The sequence below is a fragment of the Dendropsophus ebraccatus genome, chromosome 2 (assembly GCF_027789765.1).
Source record: "Dendropsophus ebraccatus isolate aDenEbr1 chromosome 2, aDenEbr1.pat, whole genome shotgun sequence".
NCBI lineage: Eukaryota > Metazoa > Chordata > Amphibia > Anura > Hylidae > Dendropsophus > Dendropsophus ebraccatus.
The window spans coordinates 202,742,513-202,766,192 of record NC_091455.1 but is presented as its reverse complement, the minus strand read 5'-3'; the positions used below and the strand labels follow the sequence as shown (position 1 = coordinate 202,766,192).

The window sequence follows — 23,680 nt, the reverse complement described above, 5'->3', positions numbered from 1 at the left end:
ATCTGCCGCCAGCGAGACTATTATCCAGGTGTCTGGAGGCTGCCTGCAAAGCCTGAGGGTATTCAATACGTTCCATCTGAATAGGTTTCAGTATCTCAGTATAAACTGGCCCCCAAAGGGCCAGACTCACAGGGGTCCCCAGCAGTCACAGGTTTACAGTATAGACCACAATCACTGTAAGGCTATGTTCACACTACGTAAGTGTCGTAGTGATCACGGCAGTTGTTGATACTATACACTCTGGATCCCTAGCGGCGCAGCAAGAAACTGACATGTCAGTTTTCAGCGGCCGCAAAAAACCCTGTCAGTTCACACAATGGAGCGTGTGGCTTCGGCCGCACGCTCCATTGTGTGCAGCGAGGAATTTGGATGCGGGCGCACACAAATTCTGCGGCATTGAAGATCATCCAGCCAGTACTGCAGAGTCATGGAACGGCTGGTGTCTTACCATGTGTGAACATAGCCTAAAGTGCCAGCTTCATAAGGCTCACAATTGACGAGAGCTGCCCGAAGCACCGAGATCCCCTCATCTCATGCACAGGACTCCCTTAATCCCCCTTCAGAAGTTCAAACAAAATCAAAGATGTAAATTTCTATATTGTTAGAAGTTGTGAGTTCTGAGCCGCTGACTGTGACATCTCAGGATTGATGCGTCCTATCTGGATTTCCATTGTTGTGGGGCATAAAATATAATTGTTCTCATATGTCCGGAGGGGGATCGCTCCTCCATCGCATCCAGATTACTTCTGCTTGTTATCTGCATTAAGCCATGAAGAGGAAATAAGGAGTTTACCCGCCAGCGATAATAAATATGATATCAAGCAGTAAAGGCGATGGCATTGAAAGCAAGAAAAGCTAAAAGCCTCAACAGTGCCACCTGATACAGAGGATATAGCATTCTATGCAGACTCACTGTAAATAGTGAATACAGTATAGTGCCCCAGCACAGGTGTGCCACTAAGTTTTATACACCTGGGTAAAGTGACTCTCTCAGGTTCACACAAAAGGGGATGTAGGAGTCTGAATTATGTGTTTTTCCCACTAGGTGTCACTGTTGTATTTATTGTACTGCATATACTGTATTACGCACAGCTTAAGGGAAAAAAGAGTTAACCACTGTTTGTCACATGTTATGTTTCCTCCTGTCACAGGTGCAGACTTGTTTCCTCAGTTTTCTGCCTATCCTCTTTCTTCTCTCTTCTCCACACACAGCCCCACCAGTCACAGGCTAGCTGAGGTGTCCCTATAAAAAGGAGCCAGTCCCTGGTGGTAGGGTCTTTGGTCTTTTTTTCAGTAGAAGTGGGGAGGGACTGAGACACTCAAGCATGCTGCTTGCTGAAGAGACCTAAAGAGGGAGTGACGTCCTCTGAGGAAAACCTTGTCCACGTCAGGGATACTTTCTGCAACACACAGAGCAGTCATCTGGACTTAGGTTCTGGCCCCAGTAGGACAAAGAGCAGGTATGCCGACGTATCCTCCTCTAACGCACAGTGGTTCTGGGAAATCTTGGAAGTCTGCTAAACTCAGCACAGGGACCTGGAACCTCGTACTACCCTAGCAGGACGGGTAGCCCGACACTATACTTGAATACGAGTATCTTCTTCTGCTACTTCTATTCTCCCCTATGCTATCCTGGCAGAGTACACTGCTACATTGGACAGGGCCCTCAAGCCGTTCTTCTACTCTACCTTGCCGTTACAACCTTCTTCTTACTACCTCCGACCTGCACCTGCAGTTACCAAAGTGTACTTGACCTGTATTGCTCCGAAGTTTATATCAGTAAACCAAGTTCTCGTGGTTAAGTCATTGGACTCCGGTCAGTTATTTCTCGCGCTCGCACCTATACACCTGTCTACATTTGGGTTATCCAAACCTCGAGAGCAGTGCCTGTTTTTCCGGGGGGTGGGTTCTAACACCACACCTGGCCATCATGACACGTGCCCAAATGACCCAACACCCACAACACTGCACAGCTACCCCGGCATGCGTCGACAGCACTGATCACTTGTAAATGGAGGGAATCAGTCATTTGCTTATTATGATCCCCTCACTATGATTATAGCTCAGCCCCCGTGGCTGTGTATGTGGTATGGTCATGTGACTGCGGGAACAACCTCTATTAATCAGATATGTCATTATTATTCAGTGAAGTCAGTTTCAAGCTGAGACATCGCTACAAGACATAGGATATGGTATAAGATGTATGGCCTGGTGTCTCTTACTGGGGTGACTGTGTGAACACTGTTTAATCAGATTTTATAGTGTAATATCAGCTTTTACCACTAGATGACACTGTTATAGCAGAGACCATGCAGAGGTGATATAAGAGCTGGTTTCTGGAAGTAAGTTGGTGTGTGGCTGATACTCATGTAGTACTAGGGAGTGTGCTGGAGTTGGGTGAATCATATGCCCTATTTATTCTGTAAAGCTTCCTAGATAGCCATAAACTTGTAGTTTAATTTTTGTGAAGACGGAACTTTATTGTAGATTTCGAGGAGCAGTTTCCACCATCTCACTAAATACAAAACCCGCCAATAATTTCTCCATTTTTGAGTCTTATTATTGCACTTTTTTACAATTCATTCTTATTATTCTAAATGATCCAAGCTCAAAAAGACCTTCCTTCCATCTTCTCAAATTTTCCATAGAAATTTTTTTTCAATCTTTGGCTAAATTACAAAAAAAATTATAAAGTTTTGTATCTAAACAAATAAATACATAAATAGAGAACATGGATGAGTCCAGACGCTCTGGTTGGCAGCAGAATTCAGTGTCCATTGTCATAGTCTTTACTTTTTAGCTGGCGGTTTCCTGGATTCTCCGCCTCCTCCTTTGCCCCCAGCTTTAGCAGTCCCGCCTCCTTTGCCCCCAGATTTAGCGTCCCCACCTCCTTTGCCCCCAGCTTTAGCGTCACCTCCTCCTTTGCCCGCAGCTTTAGCGTCACCACCTCCTTTGCCGCCAGCTTTGGCGTCACCCCCTTTGCCCCCAGCTTTAGCGCCCCCTGCAGAGTCTTTGCCGCCCTTCTTATCAGGACCACCTTTTTCGCCTTCCTTCTTCTTTCCACCATCTTTGTCCTCCTTTCCTTCTCCTTTCGCCTTCCCATCTTTCCCTTCGGCCTTGCCATTTTCTTTACCTTTCTCTCCTTCCTTCTTCTTGCCTCCTTTGGCGTTCTTGGCGTCTTCTGCATCTACTTTCCCCGATACAGTGGCCACTTCTTTCTTCTTCTCCGTCTTAGGAGCTGTAAAAGACAAAGACAGAAAATTGAATTTACACAGATGGGTGGGGAAAAAAAAGATAAAAATGTCCCAAATTATTTTGCCAGAAATTTATCCCCATTGCAGTAATAGAAAGTTGTAAAAATCTTACGCCTATAAAATAAATAGCATTCCATTCACGTCGACTATATAATACTTGATATCAGTCATAATTACAAGTCTACAGATTCATCATGTTTGAGACTTGCAGCAAATAATGATCAGTCACCTCCGGAGGACTCTCTAGAGAAGAGCGGATCAGGATTCATTCACCTCTCGGGATACCAGGTGCAATGTCGGCTATTACCTCGACTTCTCATATATCTGTAACCTGCGTCTTTGTATATAATACATAAGTCTATACCTTCAGGATTAAAGGGGAAAAAATAAATCCACTCAAATGCAGGTCTACAATGTGACCGGATTCTGTGACCTCTGGAGTGAGGGAGATAATGTGGTGGAGCTTGAGCGCCCAGGTCTTCTCCGCACACAGTATAGACTCTCTTTCTAGTTCCCTGTCACTAGGGGCAGTAGGGGGGCTGGTGTGTGTGTGGCGCCCAGCTCCTACATGATGTGCTCCCCACTCCGACCTCTGTCCTCCTACCATTATGTGATTACACATCCCAGCACTGAGGTAGCTTGGACGGACAATCCCTTAATTCTTATTAAGATTCATAAGGGAGGGAAATACCACCACACAGTGCCTAGATACCCACCATACAGTGCCCAGATGCTGCCACCATACAGTGCCCAGATACTACCACCATACAGTGCCCAGATACTACCACCATACAGTGCCCAGATACTACCACCATACAGTGCCCAGATACCACCACCATTCAGTGACCAGATACCACCACCATACAGTGACCAGATACCACCGCTATAGAGTGCTAGGATACTACCACCATACAGTGCCCAGATACTACCACCATACAGTGCCCAGATACTACCACCATACAGTGCCCAGATACTACCACCATACAGTGCCCAAATACCACCACACAGTTCCTAGATACCCACCATACAGTGCCCAGATGCTGCCACCATACAGTGCCCAGATACTACCACCATATAGTGCCCAGATACCACCACCATTCAGTGACCAGATACCACCGCTATAGAGTGCTAGGATACTACCACCATACAGTGCCTAGATCCCCCACCATACAGTGCCCAGATAGTGCCACCATACAGTGCCCAGATACCACCATCATACGGTGCCCAGATACCACCACCATACAGTGACCAGATACTGCCACCATACAGTGCCCACATACTACCATCATACGGTGCCCAGATACCACCACCATACAGTGACCAGATACTGCCACCATACAGTGCCCAGATACTACCATCATACGGTGCCCAGATACTGCCACCATACAGTGCCCAGATACTACCATCATACGTTGCCCAAATACCACCACCATACAGTAACCAGATACTACCATCATATGGTGCCCAGATACCACCACCATACAGTGCCCAGATACTACCATCATACGGTGCCCAGATACCACCACCATACAGTGCCCAGATACTGCCACCATACAGTGCCCAGATACTACCATCATACGTTGCCCAAATACCACCACCATACAGTAACCAGATACTACCATCATATGGTGCCCAGATACCACCACCATACAGTGCCCAGATACTACCATCATACGGTGCCCAGATACCACCACCATACAGAGCCCAGATACTGCCACCATACAGTGCCCAGATACTACCATCATACGTTGCCCAAATACCACCACCATACAGTAACCAGATACTACCATCATATGGTGCCCAGATACCACCACCATACAGTGCCCAGATACTGCCACCATACAGTGCCCAGATACCACCACCATACAGTGCCCAGATACTACCACCATACAGTGCCCAGATACTACCCTCATACGGTGCCCAGATACCACTACCATACAATGACCAGATACCACCACCATACAGTGCCCAGATACTACCATCATACGGTGCCCAGATACCACCACCATACAGTGCCCAGATACTGCCACCATACAGTGCCCAGATACTACCATCATACGTTGCCCAAATACCACCACCATACAGTAACCAGATACTACCATCATATGGTGCCCAGATACCACCACCATACAGTGCCCAGATACTACCATCATACGGTGCCCAGATACCACCACCATACAGTGCCCAGATACTACCACCATACAGTGCCCAGATACTACCCTCATACGGTGCCCAGATACCACTACCATACAATGACCAGATACCACCACCATACAGTGACCAGATACTACCACCATACAGTGCCCAGATATAACTATACAGTGGACAGATAATTCCACCATATAGTGCCACAAGGTACCACTATATGTATAATGCCACCATATAATGCTCCGATACTACCCCCAGCCATATATCACCACTATGTGATGTAATTCTTATATAACAGGACAATAGTATTATATATAACAATAAAATGACTAAATGATACAGAGACTGGATAATACTGCAATGCAGTACACAAATAATAGCACCGCACTGTACTTATACAATACGACCATATGGCGCCCATGTAATCACACCCACCCATCGGCTCTGGGAAAACATCTAGAGGGAATTTGATTTGTTTTATCCTTTCACGCGAATGACACTTGTTACAAGTAAAGGGTCGGAGTAATGTAGCAGAGGCGTGCGGAGAATATCTGAGAGCTCAACCTTTTATATAGGTCACGCGCCCCCCAGCAGAACGAAGACAAGGTATGTAATACAGGCAAGTATATATTATACCGCCACCTCCTCCTCTACTACTCAGGAACAATCTTCTGTTTTCCTAATTCATTTCCTTTCCTGCAATGAACAAATCTTTCCGCGACTTAAAGGGAAACACCAAAGATTTTTTTTTTTAAATCAACTGATTTGTGCCAGAAAGTTATACATATTTGTAGATTACTTCAATTAAAAAATCTCAAGTCTTCCTGTACTTATCAGCTGCTGTATGTCTTGCAATAAATGGTGTATTCTCTCCATTGTGACACAGTGCTCTCTGTTGACACCTCTGTCTATGTCAGGAACTGTCCAGAACAGGAGAGGTTTTCTATGGGGATTTGCTCCTGCTCTGGACAGTTCCTGACATGGACAGAGGTGGCAGCAGAGAGCACTGTGTCAGACTGGAAAGAAAACACCATAAAGCAGCTGATACAGAAAGACTTCAGATCTAGCTTTTGCTCTACAGGCATGATGACCCTCATCCCCTTATGGTGCACACCCTGCATGATAACCCTCATCCCCTTATGGTGCACACCCTGCATGATAACCCTCATCCCCTTATCGTGCACACTCATCATGATAACCCTCATCCCCTTATGGTGCGCACCCTGCATGATGACCCTCATCCCCTTATGGTGCACACCCTGCATGATAACCCTCATCCCCTTATGGTGCGCACCCTGCATGATAACCCTCATCCCCTTATGGTGCACACCCTGCATGATAACCCTCATCCCCTTATGGTGCACACCCTGCATGATAACCCTCATCCCCTTATGGTGCACACCCTGCATGATAACCCTCATCCCCTTATGGTGGACACTCATCATGATAACCCTCATCCCCTCATGGTGCACACCCTGCATGATAACCCTCATCCCCTTATGGTGCACACCCTGCATGATAACCCTCATCCCCTTATGGTGCACACTCATCATGATAACCCTCATCCCCTCATGGTGCACACCCTGCATGATAACCCTCATCCCCTTATGGTGCACACCCTGCATGATAACCCTCATCCCCTTATGGTGCACACCCTGCATGATAACCCTCATCCCCTCATGGTGCACACTCATCATGATAACCCTCATCCCCTCATGGTGCACACTCATCATGATAAACGTCATCCCCTTATGGTGCCCCACGTATGTGATAAAGCAATAAACCTCACCCATGTGCACACTATACATCATCCACACTATATGTGACACATGTGGGACCCTATACAAGCTAATTCATCTGACCGCTTCTTACAGACTCACATAATATGTAATAACAGAAGACACTGTACCCACCGCAGACTATTTTTAGGACGACATTCACTCAATTTTCTGAATAAACTGATTTAATGAATCTTGGAACAAAACCAGATATTTAAAGAGCACAACAAAAATAGGAGCGAATCCTCCAGGAAGCCAAAAAAACATCAGAAACCCATAACCGGCTGCAAATACATGAATCTTGGTGGGATGGAGACTGCAATGAAGGGCCAGGCCTATGGTCCAGAGCTAAAGCTGGCTCCATCCTTGGGGTAAACTTGGTCTAGAATTAAGAAAGTAACAAAAAAGGGGTAAAATACCTGAAAGTTCCTCAGTGGGCTGAGGGAGGAAAGTGACGGAGAGCACGTGGAGTTCCTGGCCAGTTATCAGATGATAAGGAAGATGGTGGACTTAACCACCTCTGAAATCTCTAAGGTCCCATCTAGATCTTGCTCCTCTGCTGGTGTGGTATCCCACCACGGGTGTTACTAGTATGTTACACCCCCTCGCAAAAGTCTATACTTCAAGTAACTGTGGCAGTGAAGAAGTACCTAAATTTTGCCCCAATCTATCGCTATTGTATATAACTGTACTTGTGTTTTGCACAGCTGCAGGTAACCAAAGGGATATTGTTTGTTGTGATCTGTACACCAATGAGGACCTTCTCTTCTTCTCTATCTATCTCTAAGTTCCTTTCTTTCTATGCTTTCTTCTCCACCACTCACAGGGGACATAACACCTCCTGTAGGAAGTTGTCAAATGGGAAAAGGAAGCATACACCCACTTTTTTCATATTTAAAGTTTTATTTATTTTTATATGAGAATAACAAACAAAGGACGTTGAGTCCTCATCAAAACATAAAACAACATCAAAAAAGAGAGAACAATGACAAGGCGTTATCCATACAGTACAACAGACGGTCAAGGGACCCAAGCATACACCCACTTTTAGTTAGTCTTAGTCAGTCTTGGCCTTAGTTAGGTTCCTAAGTAGAGCAGACGCACATGGGAGACTCAGACACCAGTTTCTTGAAAGCAGCACTTCTGCACACTATGCAGTGCTAAACCACTCAATGGAGAGGACAATTCAGAGAAACCCCAAACCACATTGAGTCTAAAGTCTAAAGGTGCAGGACGGTATCCTATAGCAGATGAACTGATCAGGATAGAGCAAAGTTGCTATAAGCCTACATACTCTATCTTGCAGCGCAGGTGTAACCAAGTAAATTGGCCACCTTGCTCAACTCAAGTAACAAGGTCTGGGACTTGTGTCACCCTCTTAGGACGGGTCACCCGACACTGGTGGGCAACAGGTGGTACACCACAGTTAAGGTCGAAACATGGGCACAAGTAAATGTCTACTTTCAAGTCTTCAGTATTCTAAGCACCCAAGGGACCCTCTCACAGCCCAGCAGGTCATCGACCACATTGGAAAGGGTACAGCTCGCCACACTAAACTAAAAGCAGGTGTGCCTCCATACCTGTATGCCCACCTAGCACTGGTGTCACAACACTGTACCATCCAGCCGAGCTATATCTTGATCAACCACCACAGTACGTACAGTAGTACGTTACCGCCTAGCAAGTGACCGGTCGTACACACACCACCGTATGGCGGCACACCATCACACTGTTCTCTCTGGTGAGGTTGATCTTCCATTTCCTCGTCAATGTCTCTGAAATGGTTTTCCGTCCTGACGTTTACTGAGTTTATATACAACAACCAACTGGATCAAGTGTAGCTGCAGGGTAAGGTATGGAGGAGGAGCAAGGGAGGAGCCTGACTGATGTGAGATAGCAGCTGCATCTCAGATTATCTCAAGATAAGAATTGTTACAGCATCACAGCATCTTTCTCTACTATGTACACAGCCCTGGAGACACTGATTCTTGGAATCACCAGGACTCCACATCTTGGATTATCACAACCAGGAATCCACATCTTGGCCTATCACCACAGGACTCCACATTTTGGCCTACCACCACCAGGAATCCACATCTGGGCCTATCACCACAGGACTCCACATCTTGGCCTATTACGACAGGACCCCAAATCTTGGCCTACCACCACCAGGACTCCACATCTTGCCTTACCACCACCAGGATATATAGGACTAGTGGGCACCGCTAAAAGTAAGGAGTGCTAAACCAATACATATAAGTAACAGACAACTCCCCAAAAAGACAAAAGCATATGCACAAAAAGGTAGCACATCATAACAATACTTTATTTAGACAATAACAAAATTACAAAAAATACCATCAACTATGCAGGGGTAAAGCAATAAGGGAGACAAATCCCAAACACTACCCTACATTAAAAACACTTAAAATGTCAACATGAGGCATGCGGGCGCCATTGTCATTATGCTTCAGTTATCTGTACATGTCATTGGTTGCCCATTCTCCCATCGCGCATGCGCGATCGCTCTGTATTCAATTGCGGTCGCCATGTTTTTGTAGTTTTTTAGTTTGGCCTCTTGTATTTATTTTGGTTCCTACGGCGCATGCTCGGCCTCCCCAAGATGGCGCCCGTCATTATAGGACGCCGGATTCTCCTGCACATGATCTCATCAAGGTTGGGAATTGTTTTCACATGTTCCACATGTATATATAATATGTCCCTATGTCTCATTACCTACATCCCTGAGGAAGCCGCTGGGTGGCGGAACGCGTGGGATGACTCTTGCCTATCTGACCCGCTCCTAATTTTTTTTGGACTGTACATGGTGATCGTTTCATTTCTCTACCCTTTGTTCATGTTAATTATTTCTCTTGATATTATATGTCATAGGGATACTGCTTAGGCAGCTTTGTTAGAACTCATATGGTCCGGGGTCAGAGTGGTTGTTAGACCTTGCTGGTACACCGGCATGCCTCATGTTGACATTTTAAGTGTTTTTAATGTAGGGTAGTGTTTGGGATTTGTCTCCCTTATTGCTTTACCCCTGCATAGTTGATGGTATTTTTTGTAATTTTGTTATTGTCTAAATAAAGTATTGTTATGATGTGCTACCTTTTTGTGCATATGCTTTTGTCTTTTGGGGGAGTTACCACCACCAGGACTCCACATCTTGGCCTACCACTACCAGGACTCCACATCTTGGCCTACCACCGCCAGGACACCACATCTTGGCCTACCACCACCAAGAATCCACATCTGGGCCTATCACCACAGGACTCCACATCTTGGCCTATCACAATAGGACTACACATTTTGGCCTACCACCACCAGGACTACAGATCTGGGCCTATCATCACTAGGACTCCACATCTTGGCCTACCACCACCAGGACTCCACATTTTGGCCTACCACCACAAGGACTCCACATCTTGGCCTACCACCACCAGGACTCCACATCTTGGCCTACCACCACCAGGACTCCACATCTTGGCCTACCACTACCAGGACTTCACATCTTGGCCTACCACCGCCAGGACACCACATCTTGGCCTACCACCACCAGGACCCCACATCTTGGCCTCCCACCACCAGGACTCCACATTTTGGCCTACCACCACAAGGACTCCACATCTTGGCCTACCACCACCAGGACTCCACATTTTGGCCTACCACCCCAAGGACTCCACATCTTGGCCTACCACCACCAGGACTCCACATCTTGGCCTACCACCGCCAGGACTCCACATCTTGGCCTACCACCGCCAGGACTCCACATCTTGGCCTACCACCGCCAGGACTCCACATCTTGGCCTACCACCACCAGGACTTCACATCTTGGCCTACCACCGCCAGGACACCACATCTTGGCCTACCACCACCAGGACTCCACATCTTGGCCTCCCACCACCAGGACTCCACATTTTGGCCTACCACCACCAGGACTCCACATCTTGGCCTACCACCACCAGGACTCCACATCTTGGCCTATTACCACAGGACTCCACATCTTGGCCTACCACCACCAAGACCACTACATTACATCTTGGCCTACCACCACCAGGAATCCACATCTGGGCCATCACCACAGGACTCCACATCTTGGCCTATTACGACAGGACTCCACATCTTGGCCTATTACGACAGGACTCCACATCTTGGCCTACCACCACCAGGACTCCACATATGGGCCTATCACCACCAGGACTTCACATCTTGGCCTATCACAATAGGACTCAACATCTTGGCCTACCACCACCAGGACTCCACATCTAGGCCTACCAGCACCAGGAATCCACATCTCAGCCTATCACCACAGGACTCCACATCTTGGCCTACCACCACCAGGACTTTACATCTGGGCCTATCACCACATGGCTCCACATCTTGGCCTACCACCACATGGCTCCACATCTTGGCCTATCACCACCAGGACTTCACATCTTGGCCTACCACCACCAGGAATCCACATCTTGGCCTACCACCACAGGACTCCACATCTTGGCCTACCACCACCAGGACTTTACATCTAGGCCTACCAGCACCAGGAATCCACATCTCAGCCTATCACCACAGGACTCCACATCTTGGCCTACCACCACCAGGACTCCACATCTTGGCCTACCAGCACCAGGAATCCACATCTCAGCCTATCACCACAGGACTCCACATCTTGGCCTACCACCACCAGGACTTTACATCTGGGCCTATCACAACATGGCTCCACATCTTGGCCTACCACCACATGGCTCCACATCTTGGCCTACCACCACCAAGACTTCACATGTGGGCCTATCACCACAGGACTCCACATCTTGGCCTACCACCACATGGCCTATCACCACAGGACGCCACATCTTGGCCTATCACAATAGGACTCGACATTTTGGCCTACCACCAGGACTACAGATCTGGGCCTATCACAATAGGACTACACATTTTGGCCTACCACCACCAGGACTACAGATCTGGGCCTCTCACCACCAGGACTCGACATCTTGGCCTGTCACCACCAGGACTCCACATCTTGACCTACCACGACTAGGACTCCACATCTGTGCCTATTACCACCAGGCCTCCACATCTTGGCTCACCATTCTGCATCACAGGAGGGATCCTAAGCAATGTCCATGTGCCCTGAAGAGTTAAGGTAATAATTAAAACAAATTAAACAAAGTGTAATTAAAAGCCAAAAAACTTTTTTTTTTTTTTTTTTCACGCTTGTCATAATCTGGGATGCAACAGCCTGGACCCTGAGCGAGGAGTAAACGCCAGACATTCCCACCCATCCCCCGATCTGCGTTGCTTCTCCTCCAGCAGAACTCTCCAAACTTCAGATTCGCAGGATCAGCGCTGATCTGTGACCTCAGTAACAATAAATCTCCTATAATGCCTGTGACTAAAACGCATTCAGATCCTCTTCCTTCTTTTCACGGCAAAAATAGTCGACATATTTGCGAGGAGTTGACTTTGGCCGAGCGCGACCTCTTCACTTCTGTCCAACTCTGCTATTTATTCCGAGCCGCCGCCGCCAAAAGAAATAAAATAAATGTTAAAAACAGGTTTATTTTTACCGCCGGCTTGTTACAGGTTCCCCGGCGCTGCGGACACACTCAGCATTATCAGGAAAGTCAGAGAATTCCAAATATTCTCAACCCTTCGCCAAAGACTACGGGTTTTATTATATGGCATAATGTTCCAGTTGGCACAGGATGGCGGCACAATATATCAGAATAATGCGTCGTCCGCTGATACAGCTCAGGTCACATGATCTCAGGATCCGGAGGTTTCGTTCATTTGCAGACATTTATAAATTCATTCGGGATAAGTGAATTACAATGGGATCAATTACAGAGAATGAAAATGGATGAAAAAATGGAGGATGAGGATAATTTGCAGCTTATTACATTGACCCTTTCCATTAACCTTGGCGCGGCGGCAGTTCCTGCTTCATCTCCTCATTATTATCCTAGCAGACACATCTCCGGTATCGCCATCACAGTCCTGCTCCAGTGTAGTGGGAAAAGCAGGGTTAATAGGACCCAGCTGTTACTCTCTGGTATCAGCCATGTCAGGCTGGGGGGGGGGGGGTCTGTAGGACAGGTATATACAATATATTACTCTCTGGTATCAGCCATGTCAGGCTGGGGGGGGGGGGTGACTGTAGGACAGGTATATACTATCTATTACTCTCTGGTATCAGCCATGTCAGGCTGGGGAGAGAGGTGACTGTAGGACAGGTATATACAATCTATTACTCTCTGGTATCAGCCATGTCAGGCTGGGGGGGGGGGGGGAGGTGACTGTAGGACAGGTATATACAATCTATTACTCTCTGGTATCAGCCATGTCAGGCTGGGGGGAGGTGACTGTAGGACAGGTATATACAATCTATTACTCTCTGGTATCAGCCATGTCAGGCTGTGGGGGGGGGGGAGGAGGTGACTGTAGGACAGGTATATACTATCTATTACTCTCTGGTATCAGCCATGTCAGGCTGGGGGGGAGGTGACCGTAGGACAGGTATATACTATCTATTACTCTCTGGTATCAGCCATGTCAGGCTGGGGGAGGGGGTGACTGTAGGACAGGTATATACAATCTATTACTCTCTGGTATCAGCCATGTCAGGCTGGGGGGGGGGGGACTGTAGGACAGGTATATACAATCTATTACTCTCTGGTATCAGCCATGTCAGGCTGGGAGAGGTGACTAAAGTACAGGTTTATACAATCTATTACTCTCTGGTATCAGCCATGTCAGGTTGGAAAGAGGTGGCTGTAGGACAGGTATATATACAATCTATTACTCTCTGGTATCAGCCATGTCAGGCTGGGGGGGGGGGGGAGTGGCTGTAGGACAGGCCTTGTGGCGTGAAAAGAATGGACAATGCAGGTGCAGCCCGTCACTAGCAATAATTCACCATCACTAGCTATGTTACATGGATTACATTCCCTATGTAAGCGAGTGCTGATCTGCTAGATCAGATCTCGCTTACCAAGCCTATTATACGGCTCAATGATTGTGTAGCAAGGGCTGTATAAATATATATATTCTTGGCGATGTCTGTGCAGCCCTTGATGTATGAAGAAAATAATAAAGTACTGACCTCTTCAGACTCCCCTGGTATCCTGCTGCCTTTCTCCTGCTCCCTGTAGCAGCCGCTGCTTAGCCAATCACTGGCCAAGACAGGACAGCGCCAATAAGCGGCAGCAGGACACTGGGGGAAGCTGGAGAGGCGCTGGTCGCTCATCAGTATTACACAGAGCGATGCATGGCCGGCGGCTGATAATTTTTTAACTTGCTGAAAGACAATGATCAGACAATGGTCGGCTCTTACACTGATCATTGTCTTTATTATGCAGAGTGATATCTGCCTAATTGGATTATTCTAGAGACACAGAAGAAAAGTGTAACATAAGGTAATATACAGAATCAGACATAAGAAAACAACTAGTCTCTAAATTGACCTGTGCCATGGCCACCACCAACCCTAAGCCGAATCCACCTGTAGTGTCCCAGTACATGTGTGCCACTTAGTCCTGTATTCCACCTGTGAAAAAGAATCTCTGTCAGATGTCACACTCTGGGATGATGAGTGCCTTTCCACACTTTCACCACTTGGTGTCTCACTCACCCCTTTACTAACTGCACAGCTGAAGGTGAAAGGGTTAACTTTGTCTGTTCACTGTTCTGCTGTTATCCAATCACTGGTTTAGGTACCTCACACTATCTTAGCCTATCACACACTTACACCACTTTCTTCCAGCACTTTCCCAACCAATAGGAGGTTAGTCCTGGTCACCCCTATGTAAAAAAGTTAGTTCTTGGTGAGAGGGTCTTTACCTGTTAATGTAGAGTGGGAGAACAAAAGAGAGAAAGAGTTACTGCTGCAGTTTACAGCCAGGCTTGGTTCAGACCAGGGGTTTTCTGTAAGCTGGAGTTTGAAGACAGAAGATAGTTTGTTAGGGCCTATGAGATAAAAGCTATGCAGTGCTAAACCCAGAGGTGGGTAGCTGACACCTGGGTACACCTTCCCTATGCCTGGGATACTCTACTCTTCAGGACAATCTATCTGTCTAGGATTAGTCTGCAGGGGAGCAAAGAGCAAAAGCTGAAGTACTCCATTGGAACTTGCTATACCCAGTTGTTCAAATATGGAACTCGTACTACCAGACCTGACATTCTGTGGGCTCTTCTGGCAAAAGGTGATCTTCTTCTTCTTTCTCAGTCTTAACCGTGAGTATGAGATTCTTCTTCTACAAGTCATCCCGGCAGAATACTGTACTAATAGGCAAAGCCCCAAGACAGCCCATAAACCTTACCACGCTCAAGTAACCCCCCTTTCTACTTACTACCACACTACTACAAGCACCTAAGCCTGAACCTTCTGTGTTGTCCATCAGGACGGAGGACATTGTTATACCAGTCTTTGTGATTATTTTTGCACTTATTTTACTTGATTGTAATGTAGTAGATATTCTGGTTAAGTGCTGGACTCTGTGCTCATTCCTCTCCGCCACACGTGCACCCACACACCTAGTTCTACCTTTTACAAACCCCAGTGTTAGTATACCCGGGGGTGGGCATCACCACTCCTGGGCATTGCCATACGTGCCCATTCAAAACACCACCACCTACCCCCTGCTGTTACTACCTAACCCCGGGTCACGGCACACCTTCCCTGCTGGACAGACACAGATAGGTCACCCATCATTCCTTTCTCTGCTGCGTGGCCCAAAAACAACTCCCAGTTCCTTAGGTACGTGTATTAGGTTGTGTTCACACAACACGTTTTAGCTTTTTTTCCCTTTGTTTTTCCTGCAATTTTCCAATCACAGTATCAGCGGTATCGTAGAAAGAAGTGGCAAAACCGCAGCGTGTGAAAACGGCAGCTCATGTGCCTCCTGCCTAGAAGAGTCTTATGTTGGACTGTATACCACACTCCAAGACGAGGGAGGCTGCCCTGACCACAATACAGGCCCGGAGAGAAGTCTGATTCTGGGTAGAGCGGTAATGGTCACCATGGTGTTTATCATCCACATACAAGTCTTTCCTTACCTTTCAACATATCCCAAGAAGAGCAGAGACATCGGCTTTATGAATAACATGATCTCCAATTACTCTCAGAGTAGTCTATGCTCTATGGGGGAGATTTATCAAACATGGTGTAAGGTGAAACTGGCTCAGTTGCCCCTAGCAACCAATCAGATTCCACCTTTCATTTTCCAAAGAGTCTGTGAGGAATGAAAAGTGGAATCTGATTGGTTGCTAGGGGCAACTGAGCCAGTTTCACTTTACACCATGTTTCATAAATCTCCCCCTATGTATCTATATGTGGTCACCTGGTGGTTGTGATGTGAACTGCAGCCGGTGGAGCGTTTTGTATCATGAGAAATTGGAGTCTTGTATAAAATTTGCGGAAAGGTAATGCGGATACATGTACAGAGATCAGTGACTAATAGAACACAGAAGGAGACCCTGTCCACATCTATCTGGCACGTTGTCCACGCTGCTCCGCACACAATGAAGTGAAGTCATGTCACCCGGTCTGACTCCCACATGAACCAAGTTTTAATATATCTACAATATTTCCAGATTAAAGTTAAATAAATATTTGGAAAGATTTAAGAATAGAAAAAAAAAACTCTGAGAAAGTTCATTAGAAGAGTCTGGAAGGAGAAGAAGTCGTCACTGATTTCCCTGAAGGATCATCTCGTCTTCTTCCTTGACGACAGGTAGGACCCTGTGGGATCGAGACTGCACCTGGCTGGAGAGAGTGTGAAGGTTTTCAGAGGAACCTGGAGGAAGGAGAAGCAGAGAAGAAGCAGAGATACAAGAGTAAGACAGAGAAGATGGAAAAGGTAGACAGGTCTTGGAAGGTCAAAAGAAACGTGGCTAGTGATGAGTGAACTTCAGGAAAGTGTCCGGGTTCGCTCATCACTACACGTGGCCCCTGACTATCTCCACTCCTTTATGGAATTCTGGCACATCGGGGTGGCAATCCAGACTATTATATTGGGACATTTGCTGTCTATTCCCCACCAACCATGGTACGGCACTGACGTTACACTGCGATGTACTCCAACCATGGTACAGCACTGACGTTACACTACGATGTACTCCAACCATGGTACAGCACTGACGTTACATTATGATGTACTCCAACCATGGTACAGCACTGACGTTACATTATGATGTACTCCAACCATGGTACAGCACTGACGTTACACTACGATGTACTCCAACCATGGTACAGCACTGACGTTACATTATGATGTACTCCAACCATGGTACAGCACTGACGTTACATTACAAAGTACATTAACCATGGTATTGCATTGACGTTAAATTACGATGTACATCAACCATGGTACAGCACTGACGTTACATTACGATGTACATCAACCACTGATGTTACATTACGATGTACTCCAACCATGGTACAGAATTAACGTTACATTACGATGTACATCAACCACTGATGAGACATTACGTTGTACTCCAACCATGGTACGGCACTGACATTACACTACAATGTACTCCAACCATGGTACAGCGCTGACTTTATATTACGATATACAACAACCATGGTACAGCACTGACGTTACATTACGATGTACATCAACCACTGATGTTACATTACGATGTACTCCAACCATGGTACAGCACTGACTTTATATTACGATATACACCAACCATGGTACTGCATTAACGTTACATTACGATGTACACCAACCATGGTACAGCACTGACTTTATATTACGATATACACCAACCATGGTACTGCATTAACGTTACATTACGATGTACACCAACCATGGTACAGCACTGATGTTACATTACGATGTACTCCAACCATGGTACGGAACTGACTTTATATTACGATGTACTCCAACCATGGTACAGCACTGATGTTTCATTACAATGTACAGAGCTGCTATATGGCCACTGTACAACAGTGTTGGTCATGGTATGGTTGTATAAATTACACCAGTCAGTGACTGACTCCACTTACTGCCAGCCCGTTACATCTCATCCCTCCATTTATTTCCAGATGAGGACTGACCGACCCTGGGTAGACAGCACTGGATGGATGATGAGGACACTTGGGGGACTGGATGTATATATGAGAATAATGGTGATGATTAATGTAGACATACATGTGAGACCGCGCTCTCCACCCGGGAAAAGGCTCATATGTATTCATGTGCACAATGATGGCGGTGAACTACAAGAGAGAAACGGAAGTAAATGACGAGGTGAGAACAATGCAAACATGTAACAGGACTAGAAGAGACCAATGTAAGATTAGCCATAGATGAGAAGGTCGCCCACTCCCATCAGCTGCTGGGAGTATTCATTACCAGGACCCCCATCATGATGCCTTATTAGTGACAAAGGGCCATGACGCTCCACAATAGATGCTGTCACTGAACCAATCATTTCTCGCCTACAGACAATTACTAACTACCCAGAAACATTTACATGGTGACAGTTACATAAAGTACTTAGTATTACCTATAGTTATCGAACATACTTATATTATTACCTATAGTTATCTAACATACTTATATTATTACCTATAGTTATCGAACATACTTATATTATTACCTATAGTTATCTAACATACTTATATTATTACCTATAGTTATCTAACATACTTATATTATTACCTATAGTCACATAATGTACTTATATCATTACCTAACATATCACTACACATATTGTACTTTATTGTTGTAGTTACATGGAACTCGGAACTTCAATAAATGTCTAAATGTTGGATTTTGCTCCAGGCGTAATAATAAAGCTGTGACATCTGTTGATCAGAAGGAAAGTTAAAAAAAAAAAGAACCAGCTCATGAGGTGTCTATTCCAAAGATTTACCTCTCTTACAGTAAAGAACCATTTCCTTAGATGTTTACTCCACAGCTTCACATCTCTTACACTAAAGAACCAGTTCCTGAGGTGTCTATTGCAAAGATTTACATCTATTACAGTAAAGAACCAGCTCCTGAGGTATCTATTCCAAAGATTCACAGCTCTTACAGTAAAGAACCATTTCCTTAGATGTTTATTTCACAGCTTCATAGCTCGTACAGAAAAGAACCAGCTCCTGGGGTGTCTATTACACAGATTCACATCTCTTACAGTAAAGAACCAGTTCCTGATATATTTATTTCACAGCGTCATAGCTTTTACAGTAAAGAACCAGCTCCTGAGTTGTCTATTCCAAAGATTTACCTCTCTTACAGTAAAGAACCATTTTCCTAGATGTTTACTCCACAGCTTCAAATCTCTTACAGTATAGAACCAGCTCCTGACATGTCTATTCCAAAGATTTACATCTATTATAGTAAAGAACTAGCTCCTGAGGTATCTATTCCAAAGATTCACATCTCTTACAGTAAAGAACCAGCTCCTGAGGTATCTATTCCAAAGATTCACAGCTCTTACAGTAAAGAACCAGCTCCTGAGGTATCTATTCCAAAGATTCACAGCTCTTACAGTAAAGAACCAGCTCCTGAGGTATCTATTACAAAGATTCACAGCTCTTACAGTAAAGAACCATCTCCTTAGCTTCATAGCTCCTACAGAAAAGAACCAGCTCCTGGGGTGAGTATTCCACAGATTTACAGCTCTGACAGTAAAAAAACAGCTCCTATGTAGACTAAGTCACAGCTTACACAATAAAAACAAACTGCTTCTGAGGTGTCTATTCCACGGATTTACAGCTCCTTCACTAAAGAACCAGCTCACCCTTCGCCAGCCTGAGCCCAGGTAGCTATCTTACAGATTCACAGCTCTTACAGTAAAGAACCAGCTCCTGAGACTTACAGACCCTACAGTAAAGAAGCTTTGTAACCTCTGGAGACCGAATCATTTTTACCCCAGAGGTGTTTTACACAGTGTGTGTGTGTGTGCGTATGTGTGTGTCTGTGTGTGTGTGTGTGTGTGTCTGTCTGTGTGTCTGTGTGTGTGTGTGTGTGTGTGTGTGTGTGTGTGTGTCTGTGTGTGTGTGTGTGTTTCACTGAATTTTTGTTTCTATACTTCTTTTTTTCAACTTTTAAGTTTTATTGTTTTGCAACCAGCATATAATTTGATCACATCTGTAAGAATGGAGGAAGAAAAGAGAAGGCAATAAATAGAACTCCACGCTGGAGCTCGGAAAATTATAGTTTTGCCGAACTTGTATTACAGTCAAGGAAGAAAACAAGAAAACATCTCAAGACTAAACACATGGATTTCTCATAATCCTCTCTCATAGTAAGACCTTCCGGCCCTGGATCGGTTCAGCCGCTCGTCTTTGTACCGTTTCCAGCTAAGGGACATTCTATGCCCAAATCTGAACAGCGTCATCCAGGTGAGATCACTCAATGCTTTATACAATGATAATGTTATATTCCTGTCCAGCAAGTCCAGGCCTCCTATAATACATGACTATATGCTGTTGGCCTCGGAAGCAGCTGACTGACATTGAGCTGTTCCTAAATCTATGATCTACACATAAACCCAGATCCTTCTTTCAAGGAGAAGTCCGGCCATTTTTAAAATTTGGCAGCTGCCAGGGGCAGGGAGGAGTTTGATAACAAGTACTAACTTACCTCTCCCCGTGCCCACGGTGAGCAACGGAACCGGCCTCGGGACCCCCGCCGGGCTCCGGTATCTCCAGCGCTAACAAGTCACAACCCAGCTGATAGACTGGCCGCTCAGCCAATAGTGACTGGGGCGGGACGCTGCTCTTGCCACTGATTGGCTGAGCGGCCAGTCCATTAGCCGGGACAGGCCTCCCACTCATCATCCCCCCCTCACCCGAGTCATGATGTCATCACAACTTGGGGGAAAAGGCTTTCTGGCAGGGGTCCCGAGGCCAGTCCCGCCGCTCACCACCAGCACGGGAAGAGGTAGGTTTTTACTTCTAAATTCTAAACATGGCCGGACTTTAACTGTTTCGAAGAAGAATTAAAAGTTTTGATGTCACAAACAACCTTATAAAGTGGTGTCCGGTGATCCGGAATCTTCTCCTGTAATAGCAGATGTCAATAATACCTAAAGAAGACTGGACAAACATGAGCTCCACATATTATCTTACTCTAGGGATGATGGCAGGGGCGTAGCTAGGATTCACGGGGCCCCATAGCAAAAAATTTTAGGGGCCCCCCTCCCCTACGCACAACACAAAGCACTGCATGTGTGTGTGTGTGTGTGTGTATATATATATAATGTATATATCTGCTTTACTGCTCGTGCACTGATAACCCCTGACCTCTGCACGCACATTTTTCTTTCCTACTTGATTGCGCAGCTGGAGAACAGAGGTCAGAGGTTACCAGTGCAGTGAAGCAGAGATCTCTGTCTTCTGCTTGTTAACCCTTTCTTTGTGTTGCAGCATGTAAGTAAACATTGGGTCACTTACTCACTGCAGTACATAAGGGTTAAGCAGAAGGACACACTCTCTTACCTTCTCTCCCGGGCCCCCCTCCTGCACGGGCCCCATAGCAACTGCCTACCCTGCCTCTATGGTATCTACGCCACTGGATGATGGAGCAGTGAGGACAATATCATTCTGCCTCATATAGATGGCAGCAGAACATGGACTTTCTTAGCTTGAGGCAGAACATCATGTAAAATTACCAAAGTTCCGATGCTACTGCCCTGAGATGCTGAAACTAAGTCTGACCGATGCGGTCACAAACCTCACAATGAGCTGAGGAACAACCGTCAGCAAACAAGCATAACTGAGCTGCTGGTCACTAGATGGCTTTCCTTTAGTAGTCGCTTTTCCTGGGTCATGTGTCCCTCAAGTGGTCAGAGACCCTCAGGGCTTATAGTAAGGCCAAAAAGCATAATATGCAAACATAAAGCCGTGTAATTCATGTATCGGTACTGGAAAGTAACAAGAACAGGAGGCGCAACGGGAAGTGGAGATGATGGAATGGATGAAGACACATACGATTGGTAATGAAGCAGAAGGTGACAATAACAGTAAAAATACAAAGACAGAACTCCAGCCTAACACCAAACTGACCTCACTGTTCTTGCAATGTCCTAATGGAAACTCTGGACTAACTAACTCTAGGAGGCTCTAAGAAAAGTAAGGCCGAATCCCGAATCACTATAACCTGCAACAACACAAACTGAGCAAAACTGCAGCAACAACTAATGAAAATAGCAGGAATACAAACAAATAACCAAGAAATACCGAAGGAACAAGAATCATACAAGCGACAAGGAATACTGGGTATAAAGTCACAGACATACCCTATAATCCGCACAGAACTGCACAAGCCTGGGATTCATAACACTGCCCCCTGGATGAATGGTTATACAATGTGTAAGGTCATGTGGTTCTCCACTGCTGGTGCGGTCCCTGCTCTACACCATCTCATAGCTGGACCACCATAATCCTCTGCCCCCGCGGCCACCGATACGTCTCACATCACACACAAAACCTTCCATAATACCAAGTATTCCCAATCAATAACGTTTCTACAGGAACATAAACCTTCCCGCCTGATTGGCCGTTCATTATCCGGGAGATTGTCTGGTTAGTTCACTGCCGGTCCAGACTAATGAATCAGGCGGTAATAACGACACATTAGGGGAAGACGTGTTCGTCCCGTCAGGTAAAGCGATGAGACGCCTTTCGTTGTATCACATCCATTATCCGCAGCCACCAGCTCTTATGTATCCAGCGCGGCTCCGGAGCTGACATCTTGTGATTACAATAGATACACGGCCAGGCGGAGCCGCCACTTCTGAAGCTTCTGCCGGAGGGATCGTTACAGAAACTCAATAACCTCACAGCCGAGGAAACCTGCTAATTACACCTCTACGTGCCGCAGACACAAACGAGACCCCTACGTGCCGCAGACATGGACAAGACCTCTACGTGCCGCAGACATGGACGAGACCTCTACATGCCGCAGACATGGACGAGACCTCTGCATGCCGCAGACATGGACGAGACCTCTACGTGCCGCAGACATGGACGAGACCTCTACGTGCCGTAGACATGGACGAGACCTCTACGTGGCGCAGACAAGGACGAGACCTCTACGTGCCGCAGACATGGACGAGACCTCTACGTGCCGCAGACATGGACGAGACCTCTACGTGCCGCAGACACTGACGAGACCTCTACATGCCGCAGACACGGGCGAGACCTCTACATGCCGCAGACTCGGACGAGACCTCTATGTGCCGCAGACATGGACAAGACCTCTACGTGCCGCAGACATGGATGAGACCTGTACATGCCGCAGACATGGACGAGACCTCTACGTGCCGCAGACACGGACGAGACCTATACGTGCCGCAGACACGGACGAGACCTCTACGTGCCGCAGACACGGACGAGACCTCTACCTGCCGCAGACATGGGCGAGACTTCTACCTGCCGCAGACATGGACGAGACCTCTACGTGCCGCAGACATGGACGAGACCTCTACGTGCCGCAGACATGGACGAGACCTCTACCTGCCGCAGACATGGAC

The 23,680-nt window shown here is 46.4% G+C and overlaps 1 protein-coding gene across 1 annotated transcript in view; it reads right to left on the bottom strand.

The window, feature by feature from the left end:
* Positions 1-2,562: 2,562 nt before the first annotated feature.
* The window catches only part of TMIE (transmembrane inner ear), a 42,964-nt gene continuing 21,846 nt past the window's right edge, over positions 2,563-23,680 (bottom strand). The window contains exon 4 of the mRNA XM_069959164.1: positions 2,563-3,238. Coding sequence (XP_069815265.1) covers positions 2,790-3,238 — 449 coding nt within the window. The 3' untranslated portion in view covers positions 2,563-2,789. The remainder of the gene's footprint in view (positions 3,239-23,680) is intronic.